Source organism: Cynocephalus volans, chromosome 7 (assembly GCF_027409185.1).
Source record: "Cynocephalus volans isolate mCynVol1 chromosome 7, mCynVol1.pri, whole genome shotgun sequence".
Taxonomy (NCBI): Eukaryota; Metazoa; Chordata; class Mammalia; order Dermoptera; family Cynocephalidae; genus Cynocephalus; species Cynocephalus volans.
This window is the reverse complement of record NC_084466.1, coordinates 75,096,952-75,110,555: the sequence shown is the minus strand read 5'-3', so window position 1 is coordinate 75,110,555 and position 13,604 is coordinate 75,096,952. Positions and strand designations below refer to the sequence as shown.

General features: G+C 32.4%; 1 protein-coding gene across 1 annotated transcript in view; it reads left to right on the top strand.

Moving 5' to 3' along the window:
- The window catches only part of NBEA (neurobeachin), a 657,479-nt gene that overhangs the window by 181,927 nt on the left and 461,948 nt on the right, over window positions 1–13,604 (top strand). Inside the window, exons 19-23 of the mRNA XM_063101747.1 lie at window positions 5,382–5,463; window positions 5,690–5,813; window positions 6,705–6,897; window positions 8,620–9,636; window positions 11,363–11,580. Of these exons, the coding sequence (XP_062957817.1) occupies window positions 5,382–5,463; window positions 5,690–5,813; window positions 6,705–6,897; window positions 8,620–9,636; window positions 11,363–11,580 (1,634 nt within the window). The remainder of the gene's footprint in view (window positions 1–5,381; window positions 5,464–5,689; window positions 5,814–6,704; window positions 6,898–8,619; window positions 9,637–11,362; window positions 11,581–13,604) is intronic.

Here is a 13,604-nt window from a genome sequence, read left to right as displayed (position 1 = left end):
TTATTTCATTTCTAAGCTTAATATTCCCACTTTGTGTCATTCACACCTCAAATCACATGATATGTAGATTGTTCTCCAGAGCAATGTCTTTTTGAATTATAGTATTTTTTTGATATTTTTCTAATATTTGGCATACAAAATTGGATAATAGAATGGCCTACCCTATGCAGAGTACGGTGAGGTTATTTTCTTTCTTAATTCTGATATTATATTCCCCTAGTAATAGTAACTATCTTTTATTGGGCTATTATGACAGTCACTTTGGGAAGTACTTTATATACATTATCTCAGATCTTACAGCTACCCTATGCTGCTGATATTTTTATTGCCTTTTAAAACAGACAAACTGAGACTCACAGGCTAAATAACTTACTCTATGTCACACCACTAGTAAATAGTCATAAAATAGGCAGGTTTCATAACACATATGCATAGGTGAAATTGTCAGAATCTATTTTCAGCCAGTAGCATTCAAGTCCTCCTCTGAATCAATACTTTGCTACTATATTAGACTAGTCTTCTGAACGGTAGTGTCTCATACTGATTAAGTTGTATGTGTATCTTGATTTTTTTTTATCTGCTAATTACTTTGGTCATTGAGGCCTATGTAAATTTTTTAATTGTTTTACCTATGTGAATTTCTGACCTTCTGCTTGTTTTGACTTATTTCTGACAATAGAATAGAAAGTCTGTATAGTCAATGAAACCTTATAGTAAAATAAAAGTATAGCATACTAGCATATGTTGAATTTGAAAAATCATTGTCTACTCCTGACCTTAAAATAGGTAAATGTAACATGTATATATACACACATGCATCTCTATTAGTCTTTCTTAAAAGTGACTCAACAACAAGTACCACAGCATTTTTACCTACCACCTGTACTGCTATGTGCTCCTAGACCCAGATTTTGGTCTCTAATGATATTCTACACAAAACAAAGGCAAGTTTTTGCTGACTCTATGTTTTACGGTGAGGGAAAGTCAGGGTAAGTTTGGATCCTCTGATATTGGATGTTGCAGAGGTCCTGAAATGTTGAAGGAACCAACTTACAGGGCCTCTACCTGTCCAGTACTTCAAAAGTGTACTTCAAAAGTTCACAGAAAAATAGAATTAAAAGATAACATGAATCTTTTTAATGAACTTTTTGAAGTACCCTTGTATGTGTTTTTAAAATAGAATAATCATCATGATTAATTGAAATAAATTTTGAGGGACTCTAAGTTCATAATGAACTCATATTCTAAAAAGGCAAGTTAATGTAAGTGTTCAAAAAATCAAAAAAGAAAGATGACAAATGATTGGTTAGTACTGTTGATCACACAAAATAGTAGAAAGGGTCTTCAGCATAAGCTTTAATACTACTAACAAGCCAAATTGTATTATCAGAATGACAGGTCACTGGATCTCCAAAGTTTAAAGATTGCGTCAATTTGGCAGGTGACATCTGGTTGCAAAAAATTAAAACTTGTGATAGGTATCAACTTAAATTTTTGTTAATATAATAAATGAAATTTTAAAAAAGAAAACAGTCTCAAGACCTCCAGCTCAGGGTTAATTCACCTTATGAGCATCAATCAGGTTCTGCATTCTTAGATAATCCAGAGTTGGTTGATAATCCAGAGTTTGAAACCTTGTTTTAATCTTCATTTTCTTTTGTTGGTTTGGGCAAATTATCTTGGCCCCAGCAATGTATCAAAATAAATATCACTACAACTCTAAGGAGGTATAATATCAAGTGCAGAAGTAATAAAGAACTGTGTCAAACCTGTGGTGTTGATAATGATATTTTAGAATAGAATAGAAAAGAATCCATTCCATGTTATCTTCAAAATGGTTTGAAGTTCTGTGAGGGTAAAGACTATGTTGTAGTGATCTTTAAAATTCTTAAGTATTTTAACTATAATATAGTAAATAATAAATATTAAAGCATAAAATCAATTAGACTTTTTAGCAGTATATGTCAGATAATATCGTACAAGTGATGAAGATTTAAAAATTTATCTTAATTATCCTAAAAACCAAAAAAATTAAGAAAACATTCCTATCTGCTAGTTTTCTAAGGTGAAATTATTATATAGGCTATATCCTAAAAAGGGAGTTGGCTTTAATGGACCTCTCTTGAAATTACTCAAAGCTATTTCTTGAATACATATTTTTTTTTGAAATTGCAATATTTGTAAAATTTGTATCCTAAATTTTATTTGCATTAGTTTTGCTTTGTTACTCCATCTCTAAATTATGAATAATTACGTTTGTCTTGTTAATGATCTGTAGCACTCCCTAATACATTTAACAATGATTTGTTAGGTTTTAGAATATTTCTTCTGAAGACAAAGCAACTATTTCCTTAGTTTACTTAAATGTCTAATAGACAGAGGTAGCCAGGAGTAGAATCTTATAATCTGAAGGGCTCAGTTTCTTATAGAAATAATTAATTGATTTAAAAGAAAACATATATGTTTTAGTTACTTTAACTCTTTCTGTAAGGGTATAACTATTTCATTTCACAAGTTATTTTACAACGAGTTAGTCAACTTTGAAACTATAAGTATTAAACACTTTCCTCAAAATTGTAAAAGCTCAGAGGTGGACAGTATGTTAGATAACACCTTATTCAAACATTCGTCTCACAGATAAAGAAACTAAGAGTCAAAAAGTTAAGTAGCTTGTCCAAATCTATAAAGATTCTCTTACTCAGATACCTACAGTGGCATTTAGATGTAACAGTGGCATCAGTAGTTTGCTATTTTTATCATTCCTGTCTCAAAATCTTGAGCACCACTCCTCTCTTAAAAAGTTGAGCCTACTGACCCGAAATGGATTTATTCACAATGAGGCCGAAGGGTAGTGGGTGTCTCAGAAAGGAAAACTGCAATAGCCTCTGCTTAAGCCTAAATATTTAGGCTTAAGTGTTTTTTTTTGTAACCTATGAATTACAAAAAAATTCCATTTATAAAATAAAATAACTGTATAATGCTGGACTCAAGTCTGTGTCTATAAATAGCATATTTGTCAAGTTACCTCTATGCTTATAATTCATTGTTGTTTTCCTACCCTGTCTAACATGATAGTTCTAATATGATAGCTACTACTCACATATGGTTGTTGAACCATAAATGTGGCTAGTGTGAATCAAAATGTGCTATAAGTGTTAATGCACATTGGATTTCCTGTCCATATGTGGCTCTGAACCTTCCAAAGTATTTTCTTTTGGTGCGTGGTGGAGGTTACTTCCTCTGTATATCTCTTACCAAGTCCAGTCAAACCTTCAGGGCCTATCCTTTCATTAAAATCTTTATATCTACATTAATCTCTTTTTATTTATATCTCATATTCTCTTGTCCCCTTTTTAAACTCACATAGGTTCTTAGTGACAGTGACCATGTTATATTACTAAATAGGAGCATGCATTAATGCTTGTCTCCGGAATAATAATTAAGTGAATTGGTGCTAGAAATATAGTTCTGCCTAGCAACTTATTTCCTATCTCAGCATTTAGCATATTGTGGACACATAACTGGATCTTAATAAATACATGCTGAATTGAGTTTCTAAATGTATTTTTGTAATTTAAAAGACTGCTCATATTTGAATATGTTATAGTTTTCAAAGCACTTTCACATATAGAGCCTTATTTAATCTTCTTAGAAGTTTTATTAGATAGGCAAGGTAATTATTACCTTCATTGTTAGATGATAAAAAGACAACAGTATAAAAATTGGTGATGCTTTGAGGTCAATTATGTTTCCCGTTCAACACTTTTTCTCTTTTGGTTGAGAAAGTTTTACTAGTCTCTATTATGGAAGAATATGGCCTGGTTTTCTCCTAGCTCGTCTGAAGTTATTTTGCATCCCTTATTCAATAACCAGAATTTTCTGGGATCTTACCCACTGGACTGTAGGTACTAGCCTTTTGGGCAGGTTGGTGTGAAAACTCCTTGTAGATGATATACCAACCACAAATTGATTGTCCTTTGGTAAGTGGTTTTCAAAGAAATTTTGTCCACTGTGATAGCTCCGTTTGATTAGGAGTGCCTGTCTGGAGTGCTCTGTTTAGAAAATTCTGAGGCATTACTCAGTTTTAACAGCCAAGCATTTATTTTCAGCAAGTACGGGAGTGGGGAGAGCAGGGGTCATCATGCTCTGTTTTTATCATTCGAATAACAGTCTAGTTTTTATTTCAAGTCAATGCCTGTTTGATGTACATTCCTAATATACCCATGTGAATTTCCTACCTTTTTCTTAGTCTGAGTAGAAAGGGAAGAAAAGTGACACATTATTTTTTTAGAAAAGGATGTCATGGCCTTTTTCTAATCAGAAGGGACCATCCCTTTTCCTTAATTTACTTTCTCTATCCCCAACTTCTATGACCTAGCTAGGTATAACTAGTCTCTCAACTGTTCATAGTCCTGCCAGAATTTGTTTTTACCTCATTTAAGTTGAACTTTTCATTCAGGACTTCACATGTTAAAGCTAAACAGGAAATTAAATCACTGTATAAAATGATGTCTTTATTAAATATAGCCTCATTGGGATGTTTATATATGAGTAACAACGGAGGTAAACACAGGCAAAAATACAGTGAACAGTCATTCATTCATGCATTATGCATATGTGTGATGGTACTTCAAAAAGTTTATGGATTCATATTATCTTTTAATTCTGTTTTTCCATGAATCTTTTGAAATACCCTCATATGTAATTCAGTTATCCATTCTTTCATTTAACAAATATTTATTGAGTATTGGTAGTGTGTCAGGCACTGTTGTTAATCACTAAACAGAAAATGTATGAAATCCTGCACTCATAAAGTCTGTGTTTTAGTGGAAGAGTTAAAGATGTTTTAGAACTCCCTCTTTCCTTTATTTGGTCAACTGTTTTCATTTTTTTGTTATTTGTAAGTGAGTTTACAATAACTCATTAGTAAATGGCAATGAGCCACATTTTTAAGAAAAATTTTCCCTCGTCGCTTTATTTTGATTGAGGTAGGAACCCAAGCTCAGACATTATTTTCTTATTCACTTATTTTCTATTTTTTTAGAATTAATGATGACACAAAGAATCAAATGTTTACAACTCACAACATAGGTATATTAAAGATGTTTATTGAAAGGTTATTTCAAACAATAAATTCATGTATTTCCTAATTAATCTTTTCTTCTATAGATACCTGTCCTGGTTTTGTCTTTATCCATAATAAACAAAATTTGAGAAATACAGAGTTAAAGAGTTTAGAAGTATGTGGAATTCATTAGAAAGACCCTTTGGAAGAGATGGTTCTTTTGATTTCAACAAAATTTACATTTTTTTGCAGATTCTTTATATTTTACAATTATGATTTAATTTTCTAAATGAAGTTCAAATTCTTCGTTTTTCAGATCTTGACAGAGCAAGTGTGTACTCAAGTTGTACACAAACCACATCCAGAGCCAGATTCTACAGTGAAAATTCAGAATCCAAGTGAGCCGTTTTTTATTGTGATGGAGTAGTAACATGGCAGCTTGTGAGACTAAACCAGAACTTCTGAATGCTTAAATCATTACAGTGTTTACCCAGTTCATGACAGTTACAACTCACCTATCACAGTGCTAAGTATTTAATTGAAAAATCAGTAAATCCTTTTTGAGTTGAAGGTATTATTCAGTTATAAATTTGTAATTCACATTTTTTTTTTGTTTGTTTGCAGTGATTCTTAAGGTGGTGGCAACTTTGTTAAAAAACTCTACACCAAGTGCAGAACTTATGGAAGTTCGTCGTTTATTTTTATCTGACATGATAAAACTTTTCAGTAACAGCCGTGAAAATAGAAGGCAAGCAATATGAATACTGTTACAAAACTTTATTCCCTAATTAATCTTTTCTGTTTCCTTAATTTTCAATCTCTTTCAAATAAAAAACATTTCAGATTTTTCCTATATTGCTAAATACTCTTAATCATTAGAAAAGTTATATGTTTCTGTGGTATATTCTGTATTCAGTATATTTTTAATTTTTATATGCTTTTATTTAATTTTATGGGCATAATACTTTAATTTAAATATTTTAATTTTATACATGAATATGTGTATATATAACACCTTATTTAAAATGCACTACCTGTATTCCTTTTGGTGATACCTACCTGTTACCAATAGTATTTGTAAGTGTAATTGTGTAGGATTTGCTCATATTCATCTGTGCTTTTCCCTCATTTGTCTTATGACTGATTGTTGTCATGCATTCTTAAGCTGATTAGTTAGGACATGGGGTACCATCTGAGACCATGAACTCATATCTGTGGTGATTGTGTGAGTCTTTAATTTAGCATACATTGATTATCTGTTGTGTGTAAGGAACTGTGCTGCACAGGATAGTCTTAGTATATAGTCTTAGTACAATCTAGTGGGAAAGAAAACCATAAAGCAATGATTATTTTGTAATGTGTTAAGTGCATTGTGAGCACTGAAGGTGATGAGAAAGTAGGGAAGCAATAACTAACCCTGACTGGAAGACTTAGGAAAGTGATTTTAGATGATAATTAGGATTATTCCAGGTAGAGAAACGGAAGAGTCATTCCAGGTGTAGAATATAGAATGTGCAGAATGACTGTGGACCTTGCTTTACCCAGGTCAGGTCATATTTTCACTATTTAATCCAAATTTTGAAACAGTAAATTCTAATTTAATTTAGGTGTTTTTAATGAGGTCTTTTTTCCTCCCTAGATGCTTATTGCAGTGTTCAGTGTGGCAGGATTGGATGTTTTCTCTTGGCTATATTAATCCTAAAAATTCTGAAGAGCAGAAGATTACTGAGATGGTCTACAATATCTTCCGGATTCTTTTGTATCATGCAATAAAATATGAATGGGGAGGCTGGAGAGTTTGGGTAGATACACTCTCAATAGCCCATTCCAAGGTAACAAGGGATTTAACATTTTATATTACCATGGTTTCAACAGCAGTTTAAATGGCAGTAAATGCTCATCTGGTGCCATCTTGTGGGCATCTTGGATTATGGCGGATTCTTTTTCCCAGTTTTCTCTTTTCTGTTTTTCCACCCTCTGTTCATGGATTCTTAGAGCTTGAAAGTATCTTATAGATCATTTAATTCCAATCCCAAGTTTATAAATTAGGAATTTTAGGTCCAAAGGTGACCCACAATTTCTCTTTTAACTAAAACATATTTGGTTCTTAAAAGAATATTTCATGAAATGGTCTCTGAAATACTTAAGACATTTTAAAAGTAGAATTTTTTTCATTTCCAAGTGAATCATAAATACCTTTCAAGTGTTTAAGTTTAGTAGCATTTTTAATTTTATTATCTTTATTTTTAATCTTAAGAATCTGTCTACATTTTAAATATTATTTGATCTTTGGTAAAATTAAGTAGTGAATTAAAGTGTGCAAGTATATACACATTAGATTTTAGAAATTCAGAGTTACGATTTCTCATCATGTAGTATCATAGAAGTATGAGTGTCAGAAGTTTGGCTTTTAGTCTAATATGTGCTGTAATTGAGTTTTGTGATTTTAGGAAATTCATTTAATCCTTTTGAACAGTGGTTAGAAAAAATTTTTTAAAAGGTCAGGTAGTAAGTATTTTAGGTTTTATGGCTTCCCTATACAGCCTCCAGCACAACTACTCAACTGTGTCCTGTAGTGTGAAAGCTGCCATAGACAGTTTGTAAATAAACGAGCATGGATGTGTTATGATAAGACATTATTTACCAAAACAAATGATAAGCAGATTTGGCCCATAGGCTTTACGTTGCTAAACCCCACTTTTGGAACTTGTTTCCCTCTGTAAAATGAAGGGTTTTTGTATCACGATAATCTCCAAAGGAAGGTTCCTCTTAAGCTAAAATTCTGTTAGCCTATCATTTAAATATAAATTAAATCATTTGTGCCTAAAAGGAAGGATTTGAACTTAAAAAAAGAATTTTAGAAGAGCTTTTATTTGTGTTATAAATTTACCTTTTGTAATATATTGTTATCTCACATTTATCATTACCAAATTTGAAATAGCAAAGGAAAAGACGTTAAAGCCTTTGTGCAAAAAATATATATCCTGATTGTTCCTAAACAAGGCTATGTAAAGTAACAAATTCAAAGTAGCTTATATAAGGATAAAACGTTGATGTTTTCACATTTTATTAATGTGTATATTTATAATTACGTGTGAAGTTCTTTTAACCTCAGTTGTAATAAGTGCACATAGTAATAAGTAATAAACTTGTAAGCAATAGATGGTGAAAACTGACATAGTAATATTACTTTAGGTGTTGCATATTATTAGCTGCCAGTTCTCTTTTTAAGCTCAGATAGGTGTGTATGAGTTAACTGGCATAATTAAGATAGGGTAAAATAGAAATGCTTAACTTAAAAGGAAAGAACTTTTAATATAGCTAGTTTACCTAACTGTGATTTTGGACAAGTCATACAATAAATTATATATAGCTGTATTTGATGATTATTTCCAACTACTTGATGAAACTAAGCACTTGGTTTAGGATTAATATGTGCTAAGTTTGAAATCTTAAAATTCCTAGCACTATTTTTGTTATTATTACCATAATTTTATCTTTATTATTTTTTTCTTGGTGTATACAAAATGCCTTAATGTTTTCTTATTTCTAAGGTCACTTATGAAGCACATAAGGAATATCTAGCCAAAATGTATGAAGAATATCAAAGACAAGAGGAGGAGAACATTAAAAAGGGGAAAAAAGGGAACGTGAGCACGATCTCTGGTCTTTCATCACAGACAACAGGAGCAAAAGGTGGAATGGAAATTCGAGAGATAGAAGATCTTTCGCAAAGCCAGAGCCCTGAAAGTGAGACAGATTACCCTGTCAGCACAGATACTCGAGACTTACTCTTGTCAACAAAAGTGTCAGATGATATTCTTGGAAATTCAGATAGACCGGGAAGTGGTGTACATGTGGAAGTTCATGATCTTTTAGTTGATATAAAAGCAGAGAAAGTGGAAGCAACAGAAGTAAAGCTTGATGATATGGATTTATCACCAGAGACTTTAGTAGGTGGAGAGAATGGTGCCCTTGTGGAGGTTGAATCTTTGTTGGATAATGTATATAGTGCTGCTGTTGAGAAACTCCAAAACAATGTACATGGAAGTGTTGGTATCATTAAAAAAAATGAAGAAAAGGATAATGGGCCATTGATAACATTAGCAGATGAGAAAGAAGAACTTCCTAATAGTAGTACATCATTTCTCTTTGATAAAATACCCAAACAGGAGGAGAAACTTCTTCCTGAACTTTCTAGCAATCACATTATTCCAAATATTCAGGACACACAAGTACATCTTGGTGTTAGTGATGACCTTGGATTGCTTGCTCATATGACTGGTAGTGTAGACTTAACTTGTACATCAAGTATAATAGAAGAAAAAGAGTTCAAAATCCAGACAACTTCAGATGGAATGAGCAATATTTCTGAAAGAGACTTAGTGTCAGCAACTAAGGGGTTAGAGTATGCTGAAATGACTGCCACAACTCTGGAAACTGAGTCTTCTGGTAGCAAAATTGTACCAAATATTGATGCAGGAAGTATAATTTCAGATACTGAGAGATCTGACGACGGCAAAGAATCAGGAAAGGAAATCCGAAAAATCCAGACGACTACTACCACACAAGTAAGCTGTCTTATGTGAATTCTCGAAATAAAGAAAAATGCATCGAATAGATTTTTAGTTGTTGGTACCAAAGCAAAGTAATTTCTTACCAATTACACCATGTTTGTACTCAATTATGGCATAATAGTAATTTATGGAATTGAGTAGTGTGGTGGCATATATAAGAAATTAAAAGATATCTGAATTATATTTCCACCTCTGCCCCATTCTTCTGTGTAACTTTGCTCATCCTCTCTGGGCCTAAGTTTTCTTATATACTACAAGAGTTTTATTAGGTTAAAATATGACCTTTAAGGTCTCTACCAGTTCTAACATTTTATGACTTTGTGACCACATTTACACATTTTGTACTCGAGATTTTCCTTCTGAATATTTGATTAATTTTAACCTTTTAAGCTTCAGGCCCAACCTTGTTCTGTGGATTATAGAAAAGAGGACTTGGAGCTCAGAGTGAACTGATTGATAAATGAAGGGAAAGGGAAAAGGGAACTGTTATTTATCAAGTGCCTACTATGTTCTGGGCACTGTGCTATATGTTTTTAGATTTAATCCACACAACAAGCCTGTGAGGTAGGTAATATGGCTGAGAAAATTTGGAATTACTAGCAGTGAGAATTTTCTTTACAACCATGTGGATAGTGATTTTTTTAATGAGAAAATTGAAGACTGTTAGGTATTGGTGGTTAGGAAATGTTGGTGCTGCAGTTTTGGCCTTACTACAGTAAAGTTAAGAACAGATGATGTTTTCTGATATGGATATTAATTATTGAGCTTTGACTTATGACTACTTCCTTATTTTCTAGGCTAAACAATACCTTATGGTTAAGAGTTTAAGAAATCGTAATAATACTTTTAGCCTTAACAATTTTAGGACAAGAATTGTTGTCCTCTGGGTTTTCCACTTGCCTTTTCATGTCATTGAAAATAATTAATGTGTTTCCATTGAAATTATAAAGAGTAAACCACGCCTTACTGGTGTCTTTATACTCCAATTAGAATCCTTAATATTATATTTTTTGTTTAGGAAAGGTACTTATTTCTCTACTAACTGCCAATTTTCATTTTTGTGGCAGTTGTATCACAGTGATAATTGGTGGGGGATGGGGATATTGACTTTAAATATTCAGGACAAATTTAAAATAAAAGAAAACATAGCGTATTGTTTATTGAACATAATAATCACTAGGCTTGCCTGCTTTTCATTTGGATTTCATGGGCATTTTCTGGTTTGTTTTCTAACTTATCAAATCTACTTATTTTTTTGAATTGGAGTATTGTGAGTGAAATGGACTTTGAAATTAACTTGAATCTGTTCAAGTAATATCTCTTCTAATCTTGTGTTTATAGTTACAATTAGTTGATGGCATATATCCAGTATACTTCACTTGTATATGCTTACTTCCATAAGGAAGAAATGTGGTCAATTATGAAGAACCCATAACTGGGTAAAAGAGGATCTGGTTTTCAGTGTAAACTTTGGTGTTAACCTTAGGTATTTGATTACCTTTCCTAGTTTCTGCAGTAGTAAAATAGATGAAATAATAGCTTTTTCAGCTCAAAAAAGTTCCTGTGTAGGGACTTACCAGGTGAATAATATATGTAAAATTTATTAACCTACTGAAGTCATATGCAAAAAAACCTTACATAGTCACTTTACTCACTCTTTTTATTTTGAAATAAAGTATTTCTTTTGTACTACACAAAAGTTCACCATTTCTTTCTTCAGGCTGTTCAGGGTCGGTCTATCACACAACAAGACCGAGATCTCCGAGTTGATTTAGGATTTAGAGGAATGCCAATGACTGAGGAACAGCGGCGCCAGTTCAGCCCCGGTCCACGTACTACAATGTTTCGGATTCCTGAGTTTAAGTGGTCTCCAATGCACCAGCGGCTTCTCACTGATTTGTTATTTGCATTAGAAACAGATGTACATGTTTGGAGAAGGTAGAAACATTTCTTTTTTATAAATAAAAAGAAAAAATCTAAAATCTGGTATTGCCTATTCTATATAAAAGAAACTTAAATCAGCTTTGATTTAAAGGAATTTTCACATTTCTAAAATATTCTCTGTGAGAATACCATGTACTAAATTTATTCATGGTAATAAGATTATACAGTGTTAAAATAAAGTTTAAAATTACCCTATAATTTTATTACCCATAACTTGTATGTTTTCTGAGCCTATACTATTTAAGCAGTTAGTGGATATCAGTTCAAATATAATCTCTTAAAGAAAACAAATCTAGGTAAGTTGTCATTACCTTTCCTAGTTTTCAATATAATTTTCTATTAGCAAATATGCAAGAAATTAATCAATTATGAGAGTGTATCATTTACATGTGCATGTATATAAATTAGGAAGTTGATGGCTGTTTACCCCCCACCATTAGCAACCTACACAATCAGTGGCATGACATTCTCAGGACTCAAGTTGGCTTCTCTGCTTCTCCTAATTTTCCTTTTAGGGTTTAAGACAGCTGCTTCATCTCCTAGCATCAATTCAACATAAGAAACTTGCTCAAATTAAAAGGCGAGGACTCTTCATCTTCTTCCTTCTCCCTCTTCCTTTTTCTCTTCTCCCTCCTCTTCTCTCTCCTCTTTCTCTTCCTCTTATTTTTCCTTCTCTTTTTTTGGTCTCTTTCTCTCTTTTTTTTTTTTTCCCTAAAAGAAGCCCCGCAAGACATTTCCCTCTTGTGTCTCATGGGCTAGCAGGATCACATGGTCATTTTAAAATCATTGAACAGCAAAAGGAAATGTGATTATAGTGACTGGCCTGTATGGACCAATCCTGGTTAATAACCCAGTAACTGGGGTGAGGTCAGCCTTTCCAGTACAGCTCACTAACAGAACAGAATCTAGAATGTGTTAGCAAGGAAGAAGTCATGACTGTCACGGAAGTAGTCAATAAAGTCAGCCATAGAATGTTTTCACTTTTGATTTTATTTGATCACTTTGGTCTTAGGCTGCTCATATCTTTTCGTTGCTGATGTGATTATATGCTAAATCACCTGGGGATGGTAATTAAGGAAACTGAAATATCATGAAGTACATTAACATTATCATGAAGATCAATCTATTGAGATGAATAGTGTAATTTACTAATTATAATATTACTATCTCCCAAGGAAGTGATACTCAGCTTTCCTTCCATCATCATACTGTATGTTTTTGTTTTCTTTCATGGGCTCTCATGAAATTCCCCCAATAGAATTTTATGTAATTTAAATTTCTTAAAGATAGTACTTTATTTTTAGGACAGGGGAAAGCATCTTGAAATCCAAGATATAGTAGATAATATTTTACAACTCTAATAGGTGAGAATCATTGACTTAAGTTTGATCATGGAGTAATTGCTTTTTTTTCATTTTTTCCCATTAGAAAACAGTTAATATTTTTGACTGACACCAAACTAAAGCAGTGTATGTTTTGCACATCTACATTGCGTATTTCTTACGGGAAAGCAGTGCTGACCTGCTTCGATATCTTTTTCTTTCTTTCATTCAATAAGTCCTTGAATTTTTACTGATTCATTTCTACTCCCCCATCACGTCACTTCTGTTATAAGAGTATGCATTTTCAACACAGTCAAAGGTGGGTCTGCAGTTATTGGTGATGTGACAAATTGAAAGTGCCTGAAAGGTAAAACTTTCAAGCTATCCAGTTGTTTTGCCTTTCAACAGAAAACAGCAAGCTTTGGCAAAAAAATAGATAAATAGTTTTAGCCAAGTTTATTGACATAGACATATGTCTTAGAACCTAGTTAATATTTTTTAAGCAGAGACAAAATATTAAGTTTATATGCTTGGACACAATAAACCCTGCAGAGATGAATGCTTGCTTTCTGGTTATAGAATATCTCAATTGTAAATAGTTTTCTAATAACTCCATTTTAAATTTGTTTAGCTCTTCTGAATATTCTGTACAATGTAAACTTTAAAAATGTTGTTATTCTAAATAGTCTAAACCTC